This window comes from Columba livia, chromosome 16 (assembly GCF_036013475.1).
Source record: "Columba livia isolate bColLiv1 breed racing homer chromosome 16, bColLiv1.pat.W.v2, whole genome shotgun sequence".
Taxonomy (NCBI): domain Eukaryota; kingdom Metazoa; phylum Chordata; class Aves; order Columbiformes; family Columbidae; genus Columba; species Columba livia.
The window spans coordinates 13,680,047-13,705,514 of NC_088617.1; the positions used below are offsets into that span (position 1 = coordinate 13,680,047).

At 54.9% G+C, this 25,468-nt stretch overlaps 2 protein-coding genes across 6 annotated transcripts in view; both read left to right on the forward strand.

Annotated features, from left to right (window-relative positions):
* Positions 1-296: 296 nt before the first annotated feature.
* Positions 297-13,498, forward strand: LOC135575599 (centrosome-associated protein CEP250-like). 3 transcript variants are annotated; one of them, XM_065032596.1, is made up of 21 exons: positions 297-772; positions 1,526-1,582; positions 2,300-2,382; positions 2,958-3,123; positions 3,374-3,480; positions 4,157-4,264; positions 4,852-4,948; positions 5,402-5,500; positions 5,657-5,835; positions 6,284-6,466; positions 7,020-7,164; positions 7,446-7,592; positions 7,779-8,009; positions 8,739-8,932; positions 9,476-9,603; positions 9,806-9,975; positions 10,450-10,629; positions 11,453-11,587; positions 12,407-12,559; positions 12,961-13,068; positions 13,156-13,498. In XM_065032596.1, the coding sequence occupies exons 1-21, from the start codon at positions 674-676 to the stop codon at positions 13,195-13,197; spliced, it is 2,811 nt and encodes a 936-aa protein (XP_064888668.1). In that variant the 5' UTR covers positions 297-673; the 3' UTR covers positions 13,198-13,498. The 3 variants fall into 3 exon arrangements, with proteins under 3 accessions (XP_064888668.1, XP_064888667.1, XP_064888669.1); XM_065032595.1 differs by having other exon boundaries at positions 298-772; positions 12,404-12,559; XM_065032597.1 differs by lacking the exon at positions 297-772 and adding an exon at positions 941-1,365 and having other exon boundaries at positions 12,404-12,559.
* A 1,100-nt stretch (positions 13,499-14,598) lies between these two features.
* Positions 14,599-25,468, forward strand: part of MMP24 (matrix metallopeptidase 24) — a 49,517-nt gene continuing 38,647 nt past the window's right edge. Inside the window, exons 1-3 of one of the 3 annotated variants that reach the window (XM_065032598.1) lie at positions 14,918-15,083; positions 17,086-17,234; positions 24,128-24,244. In XM_065032598.1, the coding sequence (XP_064888670.1) occupies positions 14,985-15,083; positions 17,086-17,234; positions 24,128-24,244 (365 nt within the window). In that variant the 5' untranslated portion in view covers positions 14,918-14,984. Of the gene's footprint in view, positions 15,084-17,085; positions 17,246-24,127; positions 24,245-25,468 lie in introns of those variants that run through there. The other 2 variants (XM_065032600.1, XM_065032599.1) reach the window with 2 other exon arrangements.

Here is a 25,468-nt window from a genome sequence, read left to right on the forward strand (position 1 = left end):
CTCTTCTCTACCTGCTTGCAGTCTGTCCCGTTCATGCTGCAAAACAGGGAGGAAAAGGTTCCCAAATGCCACCCGTGTGCGTTTGGTTTGCGCCCCAGCCTGGAAGTCCTGCGCCAGGGCCAGTCCCGGGCTCAAGTCTGAGCTTCAGCAGAAAGCTCCGGCTGCTCAGTCGGCTCCCCTGGCCCACGGAGCTTTTGTGCTGTCCCTGCGCTGCCCCCTCCCTGCCCCAGTGTCCCCACACCCCACACTCTGCTCTCGGGACCGTTTCCTCGCTCCTTCTCTCCCGGGCTCCCGCGGCAGCGCGTGCTGCCCGCACCGTTCTCCGGGGCCGTTACCGGTCCCTGCGCGGGACTCGCTGGAGCAAAGCGCTGCCCAGAGCACCACGCAGCCCGGCGGGCCCGGCCAGGAGCGACCAGAGAGCAGAGAGAAGAGACGACAGAGCAGAGAGAAGCGAGAAGAGCAGCGAGAAGAGCAGCGGGAAGCGAAGCGCTGCCCCAGAGCGGCCCCGAGCCAGCCCGGCTCTCCCGCCCCGCGGCTCCCGGTCGCGCCCGGCGGGCAGGGGGAGCCGCTCCGCCCGCCCCGGAGGGGCCAGCCCGCGGCCCGGGGCAGCCTGAGCTCCGCCGGGCAGGGCGCGGAGCAGCCCCCGCCGCGGGGCCCGGCAGGGAGCGGGGCCATGGCGGCGCCGAGGCAGGACTCCCTGCGGCGCCGGCTGCAGAGCTCGCAGGAGGCGCAGCACCGGCAAGCGCTGGTGGTGCGGAAGCTGCAGGCGAAGGTGAGGAGCGGGGGCGCCTGCCCGGGGGGAGCTGCCCGGGGCCGGGCCGCGGTGCTGGGGCCGGGCTGTCGGGGCCGCCCCGAGAGGGCGCTGGGCCGCGGCGATGTCGGGGGGAACGCGCGGCCCCAGCGGGTTCCTCCCCGGGGCTGCCGCGGGCGGGACGGTGCCCAGCCCGGAGCTCGGGGGAGGCCCCGGGAGCCGCCCCGCTCCTCCCGGCCCGCCCAGGCGTGCTGGGCGCTGCTTCCCCCGCTGGCAGCCCCGAGCCGCTCGGCAGCCCTTGGCCGCCTTCGCTGCCGCTGCCCGGCCGGCGAACGGGCCCGGGCGGCTCTTGTGCAGCTGCACAGAAACCGCGTTGTGCAGCGGCTGAGCGGGGCTGGGGCAGAGCTGACCTGCTCGGCGGAGCCTGAAAAGCGACGTGCAAATTCCCTCCCTGCCCTCCCTTCAGGGCCCGGGGGACCTTTCCCCCTTGGGAATCTCGAGTTGGGGTCCGGCTGCCCATGGGGCAGGTTCTGCTGGCCAGCGCTGCCTTAGCATGAGCAGACAGTGCTGTGTGCGACAGAAACCCTGGCTGGCTGGCCTGAAGATCACAGAAGGTGAAGCTTCCCCGTGTGGTCACGACTTCGCGTTGCTGTATCAGCAGCGCCGTGAAACGTTCTGTGCTCGGGCTGCAAAGACTGAGAGAAAAGGGGATGCGGGAGGAGCCGCGTCTGGGAGAAGCTGCATCGCTCATCTTCATTCTCCGTATCCACGCAGGTCCTGCAGTACCGGACTCGGTGCCGAGAGCTGGAGCAGCAGGTGGAGGCAGGAGGGGTGAGTGTGCAGGCTGCTGACTACAGGCAGCGCACGTGGCATTCGTTAACGCCGGCAAAAAACACCTCTCCAGAGTGACAGGGACAGGAAAACAGGCTTTTGCTACCGGAGGGTTTCGGGAAGCGCTGTGATTCTGCCCGTCAGTGTGTGTGCAGTTGCCATTCTTGGAGCGGCCAGTAGTCCCAGAAATGCCAGTCCAGAAATCCCCACCAAGAAGGATTTTGGTTTTGTGAGAGAGCGCTTTCCTGCTGGGGTAACGCGCTGTGCTTGGTCTCAGGAGAGGGCTGTGCTGCCTGTTGCGTTGTGGGGCTGTCTCTGAAAAAGAACCGTCTGGAACACGGCATTTCGGCAGGCGGGAATGCTGGCGTTCAGCACACAGAGCTGGCTCTTCTGTGCTTTTCTTTCTGCTTCGCGGCTAAAGTAACCCTGGGAGAGGGACAGTAGGAGAGCGGAGAGCATTCCTGGGCTTCAAGTGCAAGTGAGCGCTTGTGGTCCTGAGCGGAGGATCCCGGGCTGTGAGAGTGCGACAGTGGGAGACTGAGCAGAGCTGTCACCTGCAGTGACACCCTTCCCCTTCCTCTCTGCTGTCACGACACTGTTATGCCTGGAAGAAGCCACGAGCTCCAGAGATACCAACAAATGGAGGGGAGAGCGATGGATGCTGACAGTAGTGAAGGGAACACAAGAATTTGACTCATCTTTTCCTTTCTGCCTCAGGGATCTCTCCCCGGCAGGTGGGAAGCCACAGAAGACCACAGCCTGGAGAAAGCACTGCTGCAGCTGGAAGAGGAGCAGCAAAGGTACAAGGAAGAAGCGTTCCCTCATAGCCGGTATCCTGGATGCTCATGGAGGGGAGGGAAAACCTGCCAGAGCCACCTGCTCTCCCCAAGGGAAGCGGCTGGACGAGCCGCTGTGACAGGAGAAAGGTCCATGATGTGTTTTCTGTGGTGCAGTGACAGTGTTGTGTGCAGAATGGCTCTGTTCTGAGCAGGGGGTTGTTCCAGGTGAGCTCCAAAGGTCCCTTTCCAGCCTCAGGTGCTCCAGGGTTCAGTAGGTGAGGGCTCAGGACAGTGGTAGAGAAAGGTGATGATGCAGTGATCAGGCAGCACGGCGGGGAGGCAAGATGTTCACTGTGGGCATCATCAGAGTTGAGAGGAGGGGAGAACCGAACCTGTGCATGGCAATGGAAGGCTTAAACCCAGGAGAGGCAGCTGAGTTGGCCATCCCAGAGAGATCTCAGTTAATGCCAGGAAGCGCTTTTGCTGCCTCTGAGCCTGACAACAAAGTCAGTGCTGAGGGAGCTGGGAAATCCCGGGGCTGCTGCTTGTGGGCAGCAGTTGTTGAGCGACCTCTCTGCTGTTTCTCCCTCTCCCAGGTGTGAGAATCTGGCAGAAGTGAACGCTCTCCTGCGGGAGCAGCTCGATAAAGCCAGTGAGGTTAATTCAGCCCTCAAAGAAGATGTTGGAAAACTGACGGCGGATTGGATGAGGGCCCGGGAGGAGCTGGGCTTGAAGGAGAGTGAATGGCGCCGTGAGCGCGAGGTAAGGAAAGGCTACGGGCTCGTCAGCCGTGATGCCAGAGCGGCGTGAGAATGGGTTTGATTTCTGGCCGAGAGGACTTGCTGTGTGGCAGCGGTGGCTCTGCTGAGCTGTGCTGGTGCTAAGGGGCAGAAGACAGGGCTGGGAGATGGAGGAGACCTGGTGCTGGGGGTTGCGCTCTCTCCTCTCTGAAAGACTCGTGCAGAGTTGGCGAAGGCTGGACGGGCATTTCTTTTTGTCTTGGCACGTTTAGGTGCATGAGAGCTACGTCAGGGGTGAACATCAGCGTCTCCTCAGCCTGTGGTGCCAGGTGGTGACCTTCCGCCGCCAGTTCCTGGAGATGAAGACTGCCACTGACCGGTGAGTACAAGGGAAGGCCAGAGCTCTTGCAGGAAAGCTGTAGCTTCCTTCACACCTGCTGGGTGAGCCTCCGTGTTACGGTAATTGTGGCTCAAGCCATGATTTCTCCTTTGAGAGGCTGAAGCAATGAAGCCATGAAGCTGTTTAGCTGTCTTTGGAATGATTTGGTTTGATGCGGGTTTTCAGACCAGACTGAGGGGCTCGGGCTGTGGGCAATGCCGAGGCCCTGAGCAGATGAACTTGCCTGTGGTGACATTTGGGCACATTAACTCGGGTACGGGCACACATGGACATGCTGGAAAGAGACTCCCCACAGCTGTGCGTGCAGCACGTAGAGCAGTCCCTTTAACAGAAAGGTACAAATCTGCCTTATATCTCACTGAATGAGAGTATGTTAATAAGCTAGAGCAGCAGCAACAGTCAGTCAGAGTCATTGGAGGTCCTTGAGGCCTTCTGGCTGTCCCACACATTTCTTCTCATCTCTGAGGAGAAAACAGACTCATCGCTCAACTGTCCTGCTGTGTCCTGGTCCCAAAGTGCCAGATGAGCGGCTCGTCCCAGCCAAGATGTCACCTTTCCGGCCAGCTGGGACCGGTGCACAATGATGCGCTTCAGAAGCGAGTGAGCTGATAGAGATGGTGCTGTGAACACGGTCTCTTTCTTGATTCTTCTTCAGAGATTTGTCCGAGCTGAAGGCAGAGCACATGAGGCTTTCTGGAGCTGTGCTCGTGAGCTGCTCCCGTCCAACCTCTGGCGACCTGGAAAAGAAGGAGCTTCAGGACAGGTGAAGCTGTTTTAAACTTTGCTGTTACCAACATGATCTTTTGTGGCTGCTGCTGTGATTCATAGATGAGCTGTGTTCACGTTTTAAACACACGGATTCTGCACAGCCCTGTTTCTGTGCCTGGTCAAACTGTTGCTTTATACAGAAGGGACAGAAAAACAGTCAGACTGACAGAAGCTCTTCTGAATAAGACCAGACTGGCAAAGAGATTGCATAGCACAGTGTTTTTGCTGATAGCTGATTCTTGGTGAGAAATGGAGAGCAGCATAAAGAGAGCTCTGTCTCTGTACAGCCCCGTTGCTCCCCTGGGCTGCGCTAAAGCAGTTGGGAGGAATGTGCACAGGAGCATCATAAGCAGCGTAGCTCCTCTGTGCTGACGGTTCCTTGCAAGACTGAGTGCAGAAGACCTTGGTGGCAAGAGGTGCCATTTGGCACCCTCAAGCTCATTACCCCATAGAGCTGGACGCTGCCTTTGCTGTGTTTTCTGGGTTGAACTTTGTCTGCTGTGCCTCTGGGAGCTGCTCAGCTCTCTCCCAGGCGATGGTGTGCTGTGCTTTTGGAGTGGCACGGGGACCTTCTCTTCTCAGGGTGATGGAGCTCTCGGCCTTGCTTGTACAGTCCCAGAAGCAGAACGAGGGGAAAGAGAAGATCATGAAAAAGCTTCAGGACACTGTGGAGATTCTGGTGTGTTTTCCCTTGATCTGGGAGACAGCCCAGTGTCTGCTCCCCAGCCGTAGCACACAGAGGTGTGGTTTCCTCAGCAGAAGGAGTGGTAGAGATGCCACCTGTAGGGGAACATCAGGGACATTGCCAGAATGTTCCTTGTGTGTTTGGCACAGCTGGAGTCAGTCCAGGCGCAGCAGCGGCAGGGGAGCTGCAGACAGCTCCGGTGTCTTCCTCAGGGGTTGCACCAAGGCTGTTGTGCCTGGGATCAAAGTTCCTTGAACTGACAGCTTCCTGGCAGTCTATGAAAAAGAGCTGTTGGTCTTTCTCTTCTTAGTTTCAGTGAGGAAGAAGTGGAATAGATGTGGGAAGGAAGGTACTGGAATCCCGAGGGCTGAGGCTTCTGGGCATGGCAGTGCTGCTGAGGATGGGGACAGCTCTGCCCTGCCCACCCTTTCCTTCTTCTGTTCTCAGGAAGCCAGTCGGTTAGAGAAAGAACATGAAGTTCTGTGCAGTGAAAATGCCAAAGAGGAGAACCTGTCCCTGCAAAAGCTCATAAAAGATATAACTGAGGTGAGTGCAGAGCTGGGACCTTGATCTCCACCCCCGCTCCCAGCTTTTGCCTTCAGCGGAGCCGTCTCTCTGCTCGCTGCTTCTCCCGGCTGTCTGCAGCCGCCTTGGCTGCTCCTCACTGCTTGTTTGTGCTCTTTCCCTGCCCGTTGCTTGCAGGCCCTACACAAAGAGCTTTCTGCCAGGCAGGACTCTATCGATTCCCTGCTGCAGCAGCACAGGCAGCAGGAAGAGAAGTGCAGGAAGCTGCAGCAGAGGCTTGAGCAGCTGCAGGAGGAATGCGCCACGTCCAGCAGCCAGCGGCCGCACCTCCAGTCTCTGGTGGAAGCGCTCAGAAGGTGAGTGTTTCCTCCTTCTCCTGCGGTCTAGAGGCAATCTGCTTCCAGTTCGGGAGCTCAGAGCTGTTCTGGGCAGAGAACTTGCCTGCCCTGCCTCGTGCGTGCCTCTGTTTGGCACCACAGCATCCTCCTGTCACTGCTTTTCCTGCTCGGCTGTGCCTCCCAAGGCTGGCTGGGCGATTCAGAGCGATGCTGGCATTCGAGGCGCCTCTGCCTCGACACGCTGCGTCTGCATTCTGCTCTTCGGGTGCCCTTTCCCAGGCACCGCTTCTCGCTGGATGAAGGCAGCAGCCCGCCTGCCGTTCTGCTTCCCTCTTCAGTTACCTTGGGAGGGGAAGAGCAAGTTCTTCCTCCCCGTGCTCCCCACAGCTCCATCCTGGGATGAGGAAAACGGGATCTGTGACTCTTCCGGCCTCTTCATTCTTGTAACGGAGCCTTGTCTCTGCAGTGACTGTGCCAACCTGGAGACAACCAGGGACGAGCTACAGCAGCAGCTGGAAGTAACGGAGCAAGAAGCCTCGCGTCTGCGTCAAAGGAACACGGAGCTGCAGCTGAAGGAAGACTCAGCCCAGGGGGACAAGGTGGAGCAGCAGCAGGCGATGGAGAGAGCGCGTCGTGAGCAGGAGCTGCTGTGAGCATTCGAGCTTTCTCTGGGCAGGGGTGGGCATGGCTGGACATGAGGAGCCCAGCGCACAAGGCTGAGTTGTGCCTGCTCGTCATTTGCAGCACAGAAGGGTGAAGGGAGCCCGCGGGCAGGGCTGGCTGCCTGCTGCCATCCAGCAGAGCCGCCTCCGTGTGCTTTGTGCCTGAGCTTCACAGAAATCATTCCCAGCCTGAGCAGAGTCTGTCGTACCCAAAGGAGAACTTGGCAAGTCTTGGATCCAATGGATCCAAGAGAGGGGAGAGAACTAACAGGCAGGAAGCCCTTGAGAGTACCTGAGCTGCTTGGAAAGGTTCTGTGATTTCTGGAAGCTTGTTTTACTTTCTCATTGACAAATGTTTCACCCACATCAATGGCAAAGAGTGATGTGGCTCTAGTCAGGAAATTCCAGCGTTCCTTAGGTGTAAATAGAAAGCTGTTGGAAATCCCTCCAACTGCCATATCTGGACATAGTAGGTACTCTTGGGTTGGACATGACAGTGCTTTTGGATTAAGAACTTGATTGTCTTTCCCCGTCTCCCAGGCTGAAGGACTTTGCTGCACTCGAAGGAAAACATTCGTTATTGCAGAGTGAGCTGGTAGTGGCGAGAGAGACGCTGGAGGAGTCGCAGCTTCAGAGGGATCTGCTGGAGCAAGAGAAACACGAGCTGACCACGGCCCTGGAGAAGGTGCGGTCACCTTATTCCTAGGGAGCACCTGTGGGAGAGGGAGCTGTGACAGCAGGACCAGCACAGGTGCTGTTCCTGGCAGGAGAAGACAGGGAAACCGTTGTTGTCCTCTTGGGAAATGGGGATCAGAGCACACAGGCTGTTTGGGGTGTTCAGTCCCCATGTGCTCATTGGGAGCGTGAACTGGGAGCGTGTCAGAGACAACCGGGGGATGGGGAGTTGCTGCTGGGAGTCAGGGATGTTCCTGCCCTTGTTGTCACGTTGTTCTTTTGTCTCTGCAGGCGAGGCAGTCGGTGGCAGAATTGACCAGGACTCAGAAGAGCCTGAGTGTTGAAATAGCTGATCTCCGTGCTGCAGCAGCCAACATGAGCAGTATCAATGAAGCTCTTGCAGTGGAGAAAGTGCAGCTGAACAACCTTGTGCTGCAGGTGAGCAGAGTTGCCAAAGCTCTTGCCAGCTGTTTGTCTCCAGCTGCTGCTGCTTCTCAGCCTTCTTGCCTTCCAGCAGTAGGACTGGCTGGCTGTGCAAATGTTGTTCCTTGTCCTGTCCAAGCCAAAGCTCCCTCGTAGGAAATGTTCCTGTCTTTGATGTGCTCTCTGCTTCTGTGGTTGTAGCTGGAGCAAGAGAATGAGGTTGTGTCAGAGAAAGTGGCCGAGCTGGAGAGAGCAAGAGTCTGTGAGCAGGAGCAGCTGAGCTGGTGTGAAAGAACCAAGGCAGAGCTCTGTGCAGAGAAAGCCCAGCTGGAGCAGCTGCTGCAGGAAGCAGAGGAGCAGCAGGAGGGGCTGCGGGTGCAGCTGAGGAGACTGGCAGAGGAGAAGGAAGAAACCCAAGAGCAGCTCAGTGAGGTGAGACCAAGAAGCTGGTGCTTGTGGGTGGGCGTTTGGCTGCTTGGCTGAGTGAAGCTGTGTCTGCTGGCTGCTGCAGGGTTTGTGTCAAGGAGACACTCGGGAGCCCTGGAGGGCAGGGGGTTTGTTCCCTTCTTTTTGGCACCGTGTTGATGGCTTGCGGAGCAGTTCTGCAGTTCTCTGCGCTGTCCTCTGCTTCTGTGGATTCTTTTAATCCTCTGGTCCGTGTTGGCCTCTTCTGTGGCTTTTGCTGAGCTGCAAAGAGGTGATGGTGTTGTCTGTGGATCAGAGCAGGGTGACTGCTGTCACCTGTGGCAAAAGAAACAAACTGTGTAGCTCTGAATCCTTTTTCTGAGGCAGAATCCAGTCGGCAGCGGCTGAACATGAGGCGGCCTGTGCCCAGGTGGCCAAGAAGGCCAAGAGCAGCCTGGCTTGTCCCAGCACTGGTGTGGCCAGCAGGAGCAGGGCAGTGACCGTCCCCTGCACTGGGCACTGGGGGGGCCACAGCTGGTCCCAGGCAGCCCAGTCTGGCCTTGCACATCACTTGCCAGTGAGCGGGGCCAGCGCCTTTTGGCAGCCCAGGCTCTCGGTGCGGGACCAGCAGCTGCTCTCACACTTGGAGCCCCCGGGACAGGAGCTCTTTCTCCTCCCGCCCGCTGGCCAGCGGCGCTGGCTGCTCTGCACACGGCTGCACAGAAAGGGCTCCAGCTGCGGTTTGTCCCGTTCCAGGTGTCCCGGCAGCAAGAGTCGGCCAGCACTGGTCTGGAGCAGTTGCGCCAGGAGTCCTCTCGCCAAGGGCTCGCACTGGCCAAGGTGTGTGAAGAGAAGGAGGTGCTGGTGCAGGAGAAGGCTGCCCTGGAGCTGCGCCTGGCAGCCGTGGAGCGGGACAGACAAGGCCTTTCCGAGCAGCTGGCAGAGGCCAGGTAAAGGGGGAGGAACCCTGGGCAGGACATGACTCGCTGTCGGGAATTACAGAGCTGGTCAGCATTGCACGGGGCTTTCTTGCGTCCTCTGTGCTTCGTGGATGTTCTCACCTTCCAGGGACGGAACAGGGAAGATTCTTGAGGGGAAAATAACCCGCTTATGGTGCTGCAGAGCAATTGGAAGTGCTGGTGGGATGCACCTGTGAGCAGAGGTTGGGCTTTTGCTGGCTGGCACAGACGTTGTCAGGAAAACTGCTACCTGTGTGCCATCCATCAGGCAGCAGCCATTTCAGATTTGGCTGTCAGGATGAAATTCGGCTGGGCTTGCTGTGTTACGCTGGGTCCTAAGGAAAGCCTGGGCGTTCCCTCGGAGGGGCCCGCATTGCTATTTAAATGGTAGAAATATGCTTTCTGTGCACGGGTGTCCATGCAACCCCTTTTCCGTTCTCAGGGGCAGGGATCTGGAACCACTTGTCACTGGGATCCCTCCCTGTGGGTGTCAGGAGCAAGAAGCTCATTTCTCTCCGTGTCCACAACCTGCAGGCCGGTGAAGGAGACCCTGGAGCGCAGCCTGTTTGAGGCTCAGCAGCGCGTATCTCAGCTGGAGATCGCCCGGAGTCAGCTGGAGATGCGACTTCGCACCGTCACGCAGGCCAAGGAGGTGATACAAGGTGATGGCCCATGTGCTTTGTTTCTGGTGATCCCCTGCCTAGACAAGATGGTATAAAACCAGCTCTCTGTCCGCAGTGCTTGTGAGGAGTGAAGGAGCTGGAACAGTTCCCTCCAGCACTGAAACTCCAAGGGCTGAAGGTCAGTAAGGCCAGAACCAGGGTCTGGGTAGACTCTGACTCTTGCCATTTGTGGGGTCTGCAGGGGAAGTGAAGTGTCTTCAACGTGAGCTGGAAGCAGAGAGATCTCTCCTGAGGCAGGAACGGGAGAACGCGGCACAACAGCTCTTGCGGAGAGAACAGCAGCATGACGATACCCTCAGACTTCGGCAGAGCGATCATGAAGCAGAAATACAGAGGCTTCTGCAAGACCTGGTAGGAAACAAGAGGTGTTTTAATTCCTCAAGCGAGCTTGGTGGGCTGGCTTTAGCACAACAGCCCGAGGTGTGAAATGGCAGCAACCGCGTGTCGCAGGCCACACGTTGCCGGGCCCACAGCAGAGCCGATGGCTCGTACTCGAAGGCACGTGGAGCCCACAGGACTGTGCTGGGACAGGAAATGCAGCCACAGATTGAGCATGGGCGTGAGACGAGTTCAAGGGCAGGTTGGGCGTCCCACCCAGAGCGTGGCAGCACAGGGGGGCTCTTACCAGCCTCCCGTCTCCTATGACGCAGAGTCCTGACCCTCCTGCCAGCTGCAGTCACGGGAACTTTGTTCCTTTCTTGCTGCCCTTTCTCGGTGGACAGAGGGGTTTTCTTTGGGCCTGAACCCCAAAGGAGGGTGAAGCTTCCCATGTTTTGAGGAGCTTGGCTGGGGCTCCATCCTGAAGTGTTGTCCTCCCGTCCTCAGGCACGCGCGCGGGAAGGGCACCAGTCAGAGCTGCAGGAGCTGCTGGAGCGATGGCAACAGGAGAAGGCAGAGACAGAGAGGGAGCACGAGAAGCAGCTGTTGGACATGGAGCAGAAAGTTGCTGCCGTGCAAGCTCAACAACAAGAGGAACAAACCAGACGTGAAAATGCTGAGCGAGAGGTAAGGGCTGAGAAGGGAGAATTGTGTGTTTTTGCGAGGCTGGAGCTGTGGGAGATGGCTGGGGCTGGGGCTGTGTGGAGCATCCCTACGTGTTTCCTGCACTGAATTTGGGAGGTGAAAGGTGTGCAGGGCCAGCGCTGGGACTGGGGACGAGACCTCTCGTGGGAAGCCAGAGAGAAATGTGACCTTTGGTTTTAGATTGTTGTGCTGCTCGTGGGTTCTGGTTTTGTAAGAGTTACCTCGGAATAACTTTTCTGCTCTGTAACGGTCCTCTTTTGATGTTTACTGGTAGGTGTTCATAGCCTCATGTCCATTGCAGACCAAAGTGAGTTTGTAGGACTGAATCCCCACGAGGGTGGGGTTTGTGTTTGGAGGGACGGGGAGGGGCGCAGCAGGATTGTTGACAAATGAAAAACCTTTTTAAAGAGTCCTGTGAAAGATTTTGGAGCGGTAGGACAGAGGTGTCTTCTGGGCTGTGTTTTCAGTCCCTGGCTGGTGAGCTGTTTTGTGCCCAGCTCTGCTGTGCCAGAGCAACCCCGTCCTCTACTGGCAGCGCTTGTGTCCTGCCCAAGGTCCTGTGTGCAGAGCGAGCCACATGTTTTCCTGTGAGCTGACTAAGAGTTTGTTGTGGATTCAGTTCCGGAGGGACCCTGTTTATCCTGCCAATGTCCCTTAGGAAGCCGCGTCTCCCCGTGGGCAGAGAATGACCCAGGAGAGCAGCAGCACAGCGCCTGGAGAACGTGTGAGCCCGTCGGCCTTGGAGTCTTGGCACAGACCTTTTGTGAGGGAAGTTTAAACCCGTCTGCTCTTTATTTCTGTGCAGGCCGTGCTGGAAAAGGAGCGTGAGAAGAATTCTTTACTGGAGACGCTCCTCCAGACTCAGGGAGAGCTCACAGACGCCTGCCAGCGGGTAGAGCAGCTCAGGCAGCAGATGAAAGAGCAGCGAGAGAAGGGGCAGGTGAGTCTGCCTGGTTGGGGTGTTGAAGGAACAGGCTGTTGGCAACGGGGTGTGAGCTGAGAGGGGCTGAGAGGCATTGGAACAGGCTGCCCAGGGCAGTGGCGGAGTGCATGCCCGCCAGGGGAAAACTGGTCCTGATTTCAAACACAGAATGACAGAGTGTGATCTGGCCATTACTCCTTCAAGGGGGAACAGTGGGGTTCTAGAGGATGGTGCCACGAAAACTCCACACAGTAGAGGGCCAAACAAACCTCCCCAAAATGGGAAATGAACTGTTGGGTTTTTTCTTTCTTTTCTTTCTTCCCTTCCTCCCTTCATTGGTTCTCTCCTGTCTGGCCAAGCTTGGCCAGCGTGTCCGGGGGAGGATTTGCCACAGCAAGGAAAGGGCACGGTTGGCCACACTAATGTACGGAACTCGGTACAGTTTTATACCGATGGCTGAACAGCAGTGACACCGATGGTGCTTAGAGGATGCTTTCAGAGATGGAGATCTCTGGGCAAAGCTTTTCTGCTGTATTAAAATAATGGAATTGGTACTGTTGCGTGATCTGGTTAAAGGCTTCATTGCCATTCCGGATGTACTTGTGCCACAGCCCCAAAAGCAGGAAGGGAAATGAGTGTGAATTTCTCCCAGGTGATCTGGAGGGGGCCCCTGGGAAGAGAATTTGGGGCTGTTTTGGGCTGTGGCCCAAGGGGGAGAAGAAGGGACTTGGCCCTGTCCAGTCCTGATCCCGCTCACTCTCCCCGGCTTGTTCATTCTGGCCCTTGTAACCTGCGTGTGGCACCAGCTCCACCATCTCCTCTCTGAATCCCCAGCAGGCTGCTGCAGAAGGGGAGCGGCTCTCCTGGCTCTCAGAGAAGAGACGCCTGTCGCAGCGGCTGGAATGTCTGCAGGGAGCAGTTGCAAGGCTGGAACTGGAGAAGACGGAGCTGAAGCAATACAACGCTGAGCTCAGGAGGACCCTGGAGCTGGTAAAACAGGCTTTCCCTGCCTCTGCAAAGCCTCCCGGTGCTCTGGAACACCACACGTTTCCCAGACGGCACTCTGGAGTCCTCTGCTGGTTTCCTGCCCTCTCCCCCTCCCGCTGTGGACACTCGCTGTCTGTTTTCTCTCCCTTCTGGCACCCGTTGCCTTCACAACTGCACATTCACTGGGGTTCCCGCCTTCTTGCCCCAGTGTCCCCATCCACACACACTGGACTCTCTCTTGCCCTTTCTCCTCCATATTCTGCTTCGAGTGCGTTTTGCCCCAACGTTCTCAGGTGCAAGTGACAGTCTGTGAGCAGAAATCTCCTTGCCCTGATGTGCAGGGGTCCTTCTGCTCCTCGTTTGGTGGCCCGAGTCTGTGACCCTTTCTCCTCCCCAACGTGCAGGTGGAACGTGAACGGAGGAGGCTGAAGAGATGTTGCCGTGGTCGGTCGCTGCCAGATGCGTGCGGGTTGTCTCTCTCTGACCAGCGGGAGGTGCCGGCTTCTAGACAGGTGAGAACAGAATCGCACTGGGTGGCAGGAGGGTCTGGCCATAGGGAGGAACGATGGCAAATCCCAGTGGCCTTTTGCCTCTTTCAGGTGGCCCTCCTGGAGACACAGCTGGTGCAAGCACCAAAATAGAAGCAGGACTCCAGGGGGCAGTCACACCCTTGGAGATGAAGGAAGTGAATTTTAACCACCAGCTGCTGGGGGGACGTGGGGGGGGTGGGTGGGGACATGGGGAGCAGGCGGATCGGAAAGGTTGTACCCTCCGAGTACCTCAGCCCATGGGGAAAGGAGGAGGGATCATTGCGGCCGGGAGCTAGGGCTGGGGAACTGGGGTCAATGGGGGCTGCGTCCCCCACGTTTTGGAAGAGACCCCACAGGGATATGCCCGGTGGACTCTTCCCTTTAGTTGAATAAAGTTTTTCTTTTGGTTTGACTCCTCTGTGTCTTTTTCCGAACATGGAGCTGTAGCGAAGTGAATTTCTGTAGAGCTGCCTCTGGGTACCCAGCGCGGCGCTCCGTGTGCCCTGGGTGCCGGGCTCTGCGTTTCTCTGCCCCGGGAGCTCCTTTTCTCCTCTTTTCTTTCTCAGGGCAAGGGTGATGGTTTTAAACCGAAGAGGTGAGATCTAGACTAGATACAAGGAAGGAAATTTTTTAGAATGAGGGTGGTAAAATACTGGCAAAGGGTTTCCCAGAGAGGTGGTAGATGCCCCATCCCTGGAAACATTCAAGGTGAGATTTCATGGTGCTCGAAGCAACCTGATCTATATAGAATGGAGTAGAATAGAATCATCAAGGCTGGAAAAGAGATGTTTAAGATCATCAAGTCCAACTGCTAACCCAACACTGCCAAGTCCACCACTAAACCATGTCCCTAAGCGCCACATCTCCATGTTCATTGAACCCCTCCAGGGATGGTGACCCCAGCACTGGCCTGGGCACCCTGTTCCAATGCCACACAGCCCTTTGGGGAAGAAATTGTTGAAACCCGATGACAGAATCCAATACGAGCCGGAGGGGAGGGAATCTCAAACCCACCAGCACTCCAGGGACATTGAGCAACAGCCGGTTCCACGGAGCATCGGGGCTGTGAGCACATGGCCACAGCAGCGGGGCAGGCCCAGCCCTACTCACAGGGAGCCTGCACCCCAAACAATCGCTTGTCAGGGGCTCCCTCGAGGAAAAATAACCATTCACCAAGGACCGGTGAGGGCTCTCAGTGCCGGGAAGTCTCCTCAGGCAGCATCCCTGCCCGAGGCGGGAATCCGACCTCCCCCACGGCAGCCAGACAGTCACTCCACAGGGAGGAACGGAGTCCTGTTTTACACCCCAGTCATTTATGGACACGGGTGGGGCACCTCGTTGGCTGAGGACCCTGTCTGTGACCGGGGTCCCGCCCCTCTGCTCCCCCAGCCCAGGGGTGTGAGGGACAGAGGGCACGAAAGGTGCCAATGAGCCACCAGCTGCCCAAAGCAGTGTAGCTGGGCTCCTGCACACACGTGTGATGATCCCCAGGCTGCTCCAGCCCACGCCAGGCAGCCCTGGCGGGAGCTTTGGGAGCACGAAACGAGCCCGCGGTGGGAGGAGCGGCCGGCGGGGAAAGGCCTCGGCCCTCCTGCTCAGTGCTGCCGCGGGCCCGGGGCCATTGCCGGCCCCTCCGCCTCTCCCATGCCCGCAGTCAGAGGCGGGGAAGTGGAACGAGCCCAGAGGGACGCGGCCCGAGGCTGCTGGGCCCGGCTGCCAGCCTGTCCCGCGGGGGAAGTCCACCCGGGTGCAGCTCCCCGCTGCTGGGACCCTCGGCAGGGCAGCGGCGCCCGGCGGAGGAAGAGGCGGTGCGGCGGCTCCTTCCCCTTCCGGCTCCCGCACGCAGCCGCAGCCCGCGCCGCTGGGCCGGAGCGCTGCCCGGAGCCCCAAGCGCTGCCATGGCGCCGAGGCGGCGCCGGGGCCTGGCCGCGGCGGGCTCGCTGCTGCCGCTGCTCTGCGCGCTGCTCCGCGCCGCCGCCGACACCAGCCCCGGCCGGGTAGGTCTGCGAGCGGGGCTGGGGCCGGCCCGGGCGGCTCTGCGGGGTGGGGAGGCCGCTGGTGCCGGAGCTGGGACCGGGGTACCGGGGCCCGGGAAGCCCGGGGCCGGGCTGTGCGTTGCGTTGGCCCGAGGGCGGGCTGGGAAGCGGGGAGGGCAGCGGCTCCCCGGCTCCTCCGCGCCCGGGCGCTGCTGCCTGCCGGGGGCCCTCGGGCACCCCCCGTAGGGCCTCGAGCTGCTGCCGGAGCGGCCGGGCTCGTTTTCCGCTGCCGGGCTGGGCTGAGGGTGCACGGCCGCTGCCGCTGGCAGCTCCCCGGCCTGTGCCGGGGCAGGCGGGACCCCCGTGTGCTGGGAGCACCGGCCTCCCGGGAGGAGCCGCTCGCGGTGCCTGTGCGGACGTCGCCCGGCGTCCCCGTCCCTTGCCCGCTGTCATGTCCGAGTCTGGCCGGGAGGGGCAGGGGGTAGTTGGTGGCAGTCCCTCTCAGAGCTGTTCTGGTTACTGAGCTCTGCCCTTGCTGCTCAGAGACAGCATACTTCGGTCAGACGGGAGGTTCAGGTGTTCAGCATGCTGTGCTTGTCAGAGGCCAACGCGAGGTGCCAAGGCAGCGGTAACAAATGTCCAGTCTCCAGGCAGGTTTGCAGCTTGGCTTTGCCTTGAGCCATTGCTGATGTCCATGCTGAATGGCGCCATGTGTGAACTTTAACATGCCTGGCCCGGATACTGTGTTATGCCTTTGTTCTCTTGCTGCGGAAGCAAGACCTTTCTCTCTTCCCAATGGATTCTGGTATCTTCTTGTTGCCATGAAGAAATGGGGATTGTTCTCCCTCTTGTGCTCCCCTGACCTGAGCCCCTTTCCTGCTGCCCTGTTGGGCTAGGGGATGGTGTTCATCTCCTCTCCCTCTGAGCAACCAGGTGATTCAGCAGCGCTTGTGTGCTGAGGACTCTGTCCGGTGGGTCAGATGGGATTGTCCTCGTGGCTGGAAAAAGCTTATGGGATATCTGTTGATCTCATAGTAATCCTTGGTCTAAGTGTTGAATCGGAGGGCTGGGGTGCTGGCCAGAAGAAACACTGAGGTGTGTGTGTGTGTGAAAGGATTTGGTGGAAAGTTTCTGAAAGCAAGCCTTCATTCAAGTTTTATTGGCGTTTGCACTTGATGGTGAATTAATAGTCCTTTTTCTTCTGGTATCAAAGTGAGAGGGGGAAAGAAAAAAAACCCTGAATTGATGGGTGTTTTTGTAAATGCTGTCCTTAGCATTTTGACAAGTTTGACATGTGTTTTTTTCTAAGGCTGCATTTTGTGGGGAGGTGGGGAAAAGGGACAAAGCTCCTTGAGGAGAGTTGGCTCTTTTCCTGTTCTGACAATTTGCTAGATATCTGCTATTAGTAGAGAAAAAAAAAAATCCGCCTAACCAGAGTCCCTGCAAACTTTCTGAGTGTGTTTTTTGGTGGTGCTTTTTTTTTAATATATTTTTTTAAATAAGTACTCCTGTGCTCAGTGCAAGCATAAAGCTGAATCTGTGTTTGCAGGGACCGCCCGGGTTAAGCCATTTGCTTGGGGTGATGGTTCAGAGCAGCAGCAGGCAGCGGGTGGGCAGTGGGTTCTGGGGAGTGTGATGCTGTGGGCGCTGAGGGGTGTGGTGACAGCAAGGTGACAGGGTGTGCAGGTGACAGGGTGTGCAGGGGGTCTCTGGAACAAGGACAGAGCTCCCTGGGCATCTCTGGTACTCCAGAGACCTAAGCCTGCCCCAGTTACTCAGTAGGGATGATGACTGTTTTGAATTGGCAGGTCTGCTTTGTCCTGTCAGGACAAGGTGATATTAAGCTGGGTCTTCAACCCTCCCTAGGGATCAGGTGATATTACCAAACCTAATTAAAAAAAAAAAGAGAAGTAGATGATTTTTTTGGGGGGTAGTTAGTCACTTTTTCTTTTGAAGAAATGTTCTGGTCTGTTAAGTTGGAAACTTACTGTGGCATCTCACCATCTGTTTCTCTGTTTTACAGGTTTGGTTAAAAACTTACGGCTACTTACTTCCATCTGACAGCCAGACGTCTGCCTTGCAGTCGGGAAAGGCTGTGCAGTCCGCAGTTGCCACTATGCAGCAGTTTTATGGGATCCCAGTAACAGGAGTTTTGGACCAGACAACTATTGAGTAAGAGTAACGTAGGCTAATTTTGTCTTTTCCTTTCTTAACACGTTGTCATATTACCTGAGTTATTATTCCAGCTATAAGAAGTCCTCAAAAGGGATATATTTGACTGACTCAGCCAGAGAAGTCTTGATTACAGAAAGGTGCCCCTAACAAAAACATTGGGACAACTCCACCTTTTCTTTTTGCCAATAGTACTGTTTGCAAGCGTGAGGAGAAGCTCCTGCTAAATGTTGCTTTTTGTACATAGATCCCTGCTGATCATGCACAGCAAAGTGTGAATCCTGTGAGTTTCTGAAAGCAGAGAACATCGAGCGTTTCCTTTATTTCCATCTCTGTCTGGATTTAAGTGAAAATCTGGCTTCAGAAATGGCTTCTAGTGTATTTAGTAATTAACTGGAATCGTGGGTCTCCATAGATGCTATTTGTGGAGATCTACAGTTCCAATTTGAAGTGAGTTGTAGTCTGATGGCGATAGCCAAGACTAGTTAGCTGTCAGTAGTTGCCATTTGTTGGACATCAGATGTTCTCTGCTGTACGTTGACCATGTGTTATTTGTTGTTTGCGATCAGCATCTCGACAGCATGGAAGCATTGGTCTAAATCGCCTGGGCTGGCGCGGCTTCATTCTTTGAAGGCTGTTGCCTTTAGCCTGCTCTTCAGCCTGTGCTGCGGTGGTTTGGGTGGGAACCCTGTTGTGTCGGCGGTGGGAGCAGTTTGTTGCTGCTGGTCCCCATCATCCGCTTGACTGGATGTTGTGTATTGACTGAATCTGCTGCTGGTCTGGACTAGGGCAGCATCTGTTGACTAAAGCAGAACACAGATAAGGTCTTACTAATTCTGGGGGAAAGAAGCATCTTGTGGTGAGCAACAAAAGAAAGCACAAATAATAGGACTTGTTTAGGCGCTGCCTGAGAGTTTTCCCTTGACCTTTTCGTATTGCATCAACAGATCCTTTTAGAGTGTGCTCTGCCGAGTTCGTCTCTCCTGTTGTAGTACTCTGCTGGCAAAAGGGACACAGTAGCACTGAAGAAGGGGGCACCAAGTAACCAAGTAGTGGGCAGAACGAAGCGGTTTGGTTGTGTGTCTTCCAGACTGCAAGAAGAGGGAGAAACAGAAGAAATGAGTGAATTAGGCAGGAGAGGATCATCCTGGACTGGGAGCGCCTCTCCCACACTCATTTAGATCACAGGACAAGCCCCTTGCTCTCCATTGAGGGACAGAGAAAATCCTGTTTGTTTGCTTTCCAAATGAGTTGAAAATGAAATGTTTTTTAAAGGTGGGGATTTTCCATCTGGGATCTCTGTGCCCTTAGTAGCACAGTTTGTAAGTGAATGCTGAAGCAGAACCAGAGAGCGAGGTTGTGTATGTGCAGTTGTGTGCGGAAGCTTGCAGGTGGGATGTGTGTGAGTTGGAAGGGGCTGGGGGAAGAAGGGGTCATGGCATTGGGGGGCTAGTTTGAAAGTTAGGGCCTGCTGCCCTGTGGGCGATGGGAGCAAACTGCATTTGGGAGTCCCTGCTTTAGTAAGTGAAAGGATTTTTCTGGTGGAAATGAAGGTGTTGCCCACATTTTACTGAGTTTATATAAGGGCAGGGCTTGATTGGTGCGGGAACACCCAAAGACCTGGGTGAAAGACCTGGATGGTACCTCTTTAGAAACTCCACTCTCCAAAGGCTTGGAACCTCAGCTGCAACCCAGCGCGGGTGTGCTGTGCTCTACCTCCCTCTGTCCTGATTCAGGAGGTCCCTATGTTGTATGGCAGGAGTACCTACCCAGAAATTCCGTGAAAGGAAAAACAGGTCCTAAATGCTGTTAGCAGCGAGCCTGTGTTTTGAGTTGAGGGGCACGTGTGGCTGAGCCGTGCTGGGCCGTCACCCCAGCCCTGGTTGTGGAAGCTGAGCAAAAGGAGCAGAGCTGGCACGGCAGGCAGGCTCTGAGAGCTCGGGAGTGGATTACTCAGGCGTTTGCTAAGCTGTTCATTCAGTCTGTGTTATGAGTTTTGAGATTGAAGTTATGAATTTTTCCATTGCTTCTGTCAGTGTCAACCTCTGTCCCTGTAAAGTGACTTTAGAATCAGTCAGAGTGCGAAGTTACTGTTTTCCATGATTTCTTTGTTAGGCAACAAATTCTGCACATTCTATTTACACCTATTATAGAAGCCTGAAGTTTTTCATCTCCTTCCCCATGTGTCCCCAGTCCCCGAGCGTGTTCTCCAAGAGTGGTACCCGAGAGTGTGAAAGCCACCATGCAGGGGCTGCCAGTGCGAGTGGGGAATGGGAAGGAACAACATCGTTGGTATTGCTTACTGGGACCTGTGGGGTGGGAATGTGTTCAGCAGAGGCTGCCCCGAGGTACAGGCTTGTAAGGAGAGCAGGGGACAATATGTAGAGCAGCCTCCTCGTGTCCTCCAGCTGCCAGTGCCTCGGCAAACTTGGTGCCTGCCCACAGCTGGCGGGTGGAGTTGTAATTTTGCTTGGCAGCTGGGCAAGGCGATGGTCCTGGGACTGTGCTGGAGAGAAGGGACACTGATGTCTAGCAAAAGTGATGACTGCTGTGTTTGTTGTAATCAATCACGTGGCCCTGGACAGAGCTGAGAAATAGTCTTACTGGTGTTGGGAGTGTCTTGTGTATCTTGTGCTTTGTTTTTAGTCTGTAGTGCCTGACCTTGGGATGCATGACAGTGTTTGAAGATACCACTCCCACCGGCGCAATAGTAGGTGACTGAATGACACCTTCCCTGATTTAACAGAGTCTTGTGGAGGGATTGGAAGGGCCCTGGAAAGCTCATCCAGTGCAATCCCCCCATGGAGCAGGAACACCCAGATGAGGTTACACAGGAAGGTGTCCAGGCGGGTTGGAATGTCTGCACAGAAGGAGACTCCACAACCCCCTGGGCAGCCTGGGCCAGGCTCTGCCACCCTCACCAGGAACAAGTTGCTTCTCATATTTTAGTGGAACCTCTTGTGTTCCAGTTTGCACCCATTGCCCCTTGTCCTGTCACTGGTTGTCACCCAGAAGAGCCTGGCTCCATCCTCCTGACACTCCCCCTTTCCATATTGATCCCCATGAATGAGTCCCCCCTCAGTCTCCTCTTGTCCAGCTCCAGAGCCCCAGCTCCCTCAGCCTTTCCTCACACGGGAGATGCTCCACTCCCTCCAGCATCTTGGTGGCTGCGCTGGACTCTCTCCAGCAGTTCCCTGTCCTGCTGGAACTGAGGGGCCACATCTGGACACAATATTCCAGGTGTGGTCTCCCCAGGGCAGAGCAGAGGGGCAGGAGAACCTCTCTGACCTACTGACCACCCCCTTCTAACCCACCCCAGGTACCATTTGCCTTCCTGGCCACAAGGGCCCAGTGCTGGCTCATGGTCCTCCTGCTAATGCCAAGTATAAGCTTGTGTTACTGGTGTGCCAATTAAAAAAAAGGCTGCAGGGTGGGGGAAGGAAACCATAAGTATCTGAATTGTGTGTCGAGTAATTGTCTTTTGTGGTTGTTTCTGATGTGATGTGTTTTTATAAATCCCCTGGAGCACAGAAGGGGTTATCCAAGCTGCTCAGTAGAGAATGGCTGTCCGAAAGCTCAGCTGAAGAAGATCAACAGCAGCAAGCTACAGCTTTGTGATTATTTTGCCATAGATCTGCCCTGATGAGAAAATAAGAGATGGCTGTTGTTGTACCTGGCCCATGAGGTTAGACTGGTTCCTTATGTCTGGGAAGTACGTTGAATCAAGGAACTGATACAGGAAAACATTCCCAGCTTGTCTTAAGCTCAGGAGCACAACTCGTGTACTGGCTCTACCCAGGTAGTTGGGCTTTATCTCTGGGTCTGTTTCAGAATGTGTGTAGCTGAGCTCTGGAGCAAACTGTGGTAGAATATGGGGATTCAGACAAAACCAGGTGTTATGGGTTGAAAGAGGAATTAGGCAGCTGTGCATAGCATGAATCTGTCAGTAGCTCTGCAAACACCGATACCTTGGCAGCTTTGGCTGAAGAAGCCCCTAAAGCCCAGGGTGCTGGTATTGCAGCTTTGCCATGGCACGGGGCAGAGAGCTTGGCTGTCTTTGAGGGAATGAACTCTTGGCTGGGTCTCTGTGCAGTTCGGGTTGTCTCCGATTGCCCCTGTGGGGCTGATCTCCCGCAGCCCGCTCGGCGTGGGGCAGCCGGTGTCCGTCCCTCAAGCGGGCCTGGGGTGCGAGGGGCTCGAGGGTGTGTTGCTGGTGTCTCAGCAGAGCTGGCACTGCCTGGGAAAGTCCTGCTGTCCTGTCCCACACAACCGCGATGGTTTGGTTTCACTCTTCTCTCACTTTTGCCTTCTAGATGATCACCAGTAAAGGTAGAACAGAAGGTGATTTTCTGACTGTGATCAGGGCCTGATGGTGTTCAGAGTACTGGAGCTCTCATGTAGCTCAGGAGATGAAAACCTCATTCACACTGTGGTTTGTATAATGTTATGCTATAAAAACTCGGTGCCATATCACGTGACTGGAATTTTTAAAAAAATACTCAGGAAATATCTAGGCTACATTAAGCCGAACATCTCTCTCGCGGAGTGGCAGAAGCAATGCGAAACAACACAAATAAAGGACATTTGGAAAAACACAGTGTATTGGGGTTGAGTTAATATGGCTTTTCTGAAAGCAAACCTCAGATGTGCTGCTTCTCTTTGAAGGTGGCAGCAGTTGTGTGGGCAAGACATTTCCTTACACTTCTGAAAGATGTACCGTACCAATAACTGTAAGGTGATGTAAGAGGGGAAGATGTGTGCTGGCTTTATGTACCCAGCTTGGTTTCTTGTCATGTTTGGTACTATATGTGTAGCAAGTCTCATTTGCTCCGTTCGTGGTGGGGAGCAGATGACAGGTGAGTGCACTTTGTAAGCCCGCGTAGGTTTTAGGTGTAGGAAGTGGCCTAAGGAAAGGTCGGCTGCTCCGCTTCCCGGACGGTGTGTGCTGTGAAAGAAGGTCCTTGTGAGGCTGGATGAGGCAAAGTGTCTGTCTGGTTTTTATTTAAAAGGTGTTCTGAAAAGAAGTCTTGAAAACCATCTCCTGCAGGTGGGAAGAGGCTCCCATCCTGCAGGTGTGGGGCTAATATTTGTGGTAGATGAGATGTATATTGCTTAGGCTCAAGCATGTGGGCACATATGGACTGCTCATCATTGACTGGCTGCAGCTGATGGGGGAATGTCTGCATTGGGAGGCCAGAAGTTGTCCCCAGGTGGCTGGGGATGTGGGGAAGCCCTGCTGAGGAGAGAATTGGGTAGTCAAGTGGTGGGCTATGGAGATGATTAGGGGCCTAGAGCACCTTTCTTATGAGGAGAGAGCCGTGTCTGTTCAGCCTGGAGACGAGAAGCTGAGAGGGGATCTCATCAATGTTTATAAATATCTCTAGGGTGGGTGTCAAGAGCATGGACCAGACTCCTTTCAGTGGTGCCCAATGACAGATGAGGGGTGACAGAGCACTGGAACAGGCTGCCCAGAGAGGTTGTGGAGTCTCCTCCTATGGCTGGACTAGATGATCTCCAGAGGTCCCCTCCAACCCCAACCATTCTGTGACTCTGTGAAATCTGCCAGGATTGGCTACGATGCTCTTCTTGTGTGTGCCCAGGCAGTGGCATGTTCCGTATCTCATGTCCTGCAGTATGTTCTCAAGGCCTTGTGTCACAGTGGACACTTGCCATTGCTCTCAGACCAAATGTGTAAAACCCCTGACAAATGCCAGGGCCATGTCCCCAGCAGCAGCCCAAGCTGGGCCGAGGGCCACTGTGCTCGGGAGGCTGTGGCCAGAGACCGCTTGCATTATTCCTGGGCGCTGGTCTCCTGTCCTGGGCTGCACTGCAAAATCCTAAAGAATGTGGCTGGGGCAGAAATCTGCTGTGCTGGGACCTTTGGAGAGCAGTACCTGTAGTTCCTGTGTTCCTGTCCTTGTCTGCTCTCCCCACTGCTGCCACATGGGCAGATTCCTTCCTCCATAAGCTGCTTCTGACTTCTCTGGAGTGTGCCAGCACCAGCGAGTGGGATAGTATTCTGGGGTATAGTCGATTTCTCCTTGTCAGATAATAATTTATATCAGAAAGGGACTTCTTGAGATCATCTACTGCAACCTACTCCTCAAACAGGGACAGCTGGAGCAGGTTGCCCAGGACCACGTCCAGTTGGGTTTGAGATACCTCCAAGGATGGAGACTCTACCTGTGCCAGTGCTTGACCACCTTCAGCCTGGTGCAAGAAATAGGCTAAGATCTGTTGAGACTGGAGAAGAAGGAGTTTGGGGAGGAGACCTGTCTTCTCTGATGGTTGGAGCTGGGCCCTGTGCAAGGGGTAGCAGCCTTTGCTCTTCCAGGTCACTTGGCCATAGAGACAAGAGTTTCCTACGTAACGAGGGACATCAAAAGAGTCAAGGCTTATGGGGAGGACCTAACAGAACTTGGTGACTGTGACCCACAGATTGGAGTGGTCTGTTCTGGTTATTACAGGTGTAAGCCTTTGTTGCTATCTGGGAAGGTTGTGATTGCTCATTTTCGGTCTTATCTAGCGAGTTACAAATTGGAGGTTGTTTTACTGGCACAGGAGCACTTTAATAACGGAGAGTGGATAGAGCAGGTGATGGCAGAGTTTGATCCCACTGCACACGCACGTGCAGTTTTGATCTGGGCCTCTCTTGTGGCATTATTGTCACTAAGCTCTTGACAAGCATGAGGGCTACATGATCTGGTGTCTGTGTTTCCAAAAAGAAAAATGAATTATTTGGGATGTGCTGAGGTGTGGATTGTCAGCAGAGGTGTGTGTGCAGCTCTGTGCATAGAGAGGTTCCCTCAGAGGCCATCCGTCCACGCCTGAGTTCTTTTGAATCTCTTTTCCAAACTCTTTGTTAGCTTGCTCTTTCTTTCCTTCCCTTCCAGGTGGATGAAGAAGCCTCGATGTGGAGTTCCAGATCATCCCCACCTACGCCATAGCCGGAGGAAAAAGCGGTATGCACTAACTGGACAGAAGTGGAGGCAGAAACATATAACCTACAGGTATAGAGCCCTCCCTGCGCCTTTTTTTTTTGTGGGGAAAAAAAAGTTCTGTGTTTGTCTGGTAAGCAAACGTTGTAAGTACTTTTGAAAACTGGATTTTTGCTCTGATGGCTGCGTGAGCCTTTAGATTCTCAGAACATGCTGGGGGGAAACACTTTCAGAGCACTGGAGTAACTGAAGAGTCTGTTCTCAATGAGAAAATGAACGATGAGTAAAGATGCCTAAATCCCAACCATCAGCTGTGTCATTTCAGCAGGAAAATCCTAGTGAGCCCCTTTCTGTTCTTTTAGAAAAATAAGACTCAGCCCTTAGATCGTGTGTCTTCTTTGACAAACCATTAAAGCAGAAGGAACACCCTTGTTTAAAGGCCTGATGATTTCTCCTGCTACTGATTTGTAACATTTTACTGAATATTTATTTTTGCAGAGGTTTTGCTTTTGCTCATGTAGTAGAGCTCTTGCTTTTGTCCAGACTTAGGCCTGGGGAGCCCACGTGCCGAAGTGAGCTACAGGTGTCAAGTGAGTTGTTTCCAGAGACGTGTCTTGTTTGATTCATTTAGGCCCTTACCTCTTGAAAGTAATGCCAGTGGAAGTTTCTGACAATAGGAATGTCACTTCAAAACAAAATTAACCCCCTCTAGTTGAAAGGATAGCCTTTTTTTTGAGAGAGAGGGAAAGGGGGTTGCAGAGGGGTAAAAATTGTCAATGTAGACATTAAGGAGAAGATAGGGGTGAGCAAGGCTAAGGAAGAAAGAAAGTGTGTGGTGAAGAGATAGAAGTATGAGTGACCAGCATGGGGAAGGTGTCAGAATGTGTAGGAAGAGATACGATGGTGTGAAGGGAATGAGAATCGGGGGCTCTGTTCCTTCTGCCGAGAGCTCTGAGAAAGGAAGAGGAGGATTCTTCAGTGAGGGACTGCAGAGGGTGGTAGCAGGGCCTGGTTCGAAGCTCCTGCCGATAATCATTCCTTCCACTCAAATTTTAAAGAGACACCTTCTGTATGTGAAGATCTGAGAGTCAGATCCTGCTCTGAACCTTTTCTGGACCCTAGATACCAAAACTGGTATATAATTGTACAAATAAAACATATCTAAGCATATGCATAACAGGAAGCAGGTTGGCAGGTGGCTTCTCTTTTGCCATTGTCAAACTAGTAGTTTAACTTTCCAGTTTCGGTGTTTGTAGTTTGCCATTCAAGTGATAGACACCTTGTTTTACCACTGAA

Bases quoted from the DNA above. Each gene is read 5' to 3' on its own strand.
- LOC135575599 (XM_065032595.1), top strand. From the start codon at position 674: ATGGCGGCGCCGAGGCAGGACTCCCTGCGGCGCCGGCTGCAGAGCTCG. The intron at 5,501-5,656 runs GTGAGTGCAGAG...CGTTGCTTGCAG, and splicing joins TCATAAAAGATATAACTGAG to GCCCTACACAAAGAGCTTTC. The intron at 9,976-10,449 runs GTAGGAAACAAG...TCCCGTCCTCAG, and splicing joins AGAGGCTTCTGCAAGACCTG to GCACGCGCGCGGGAAGGGCA.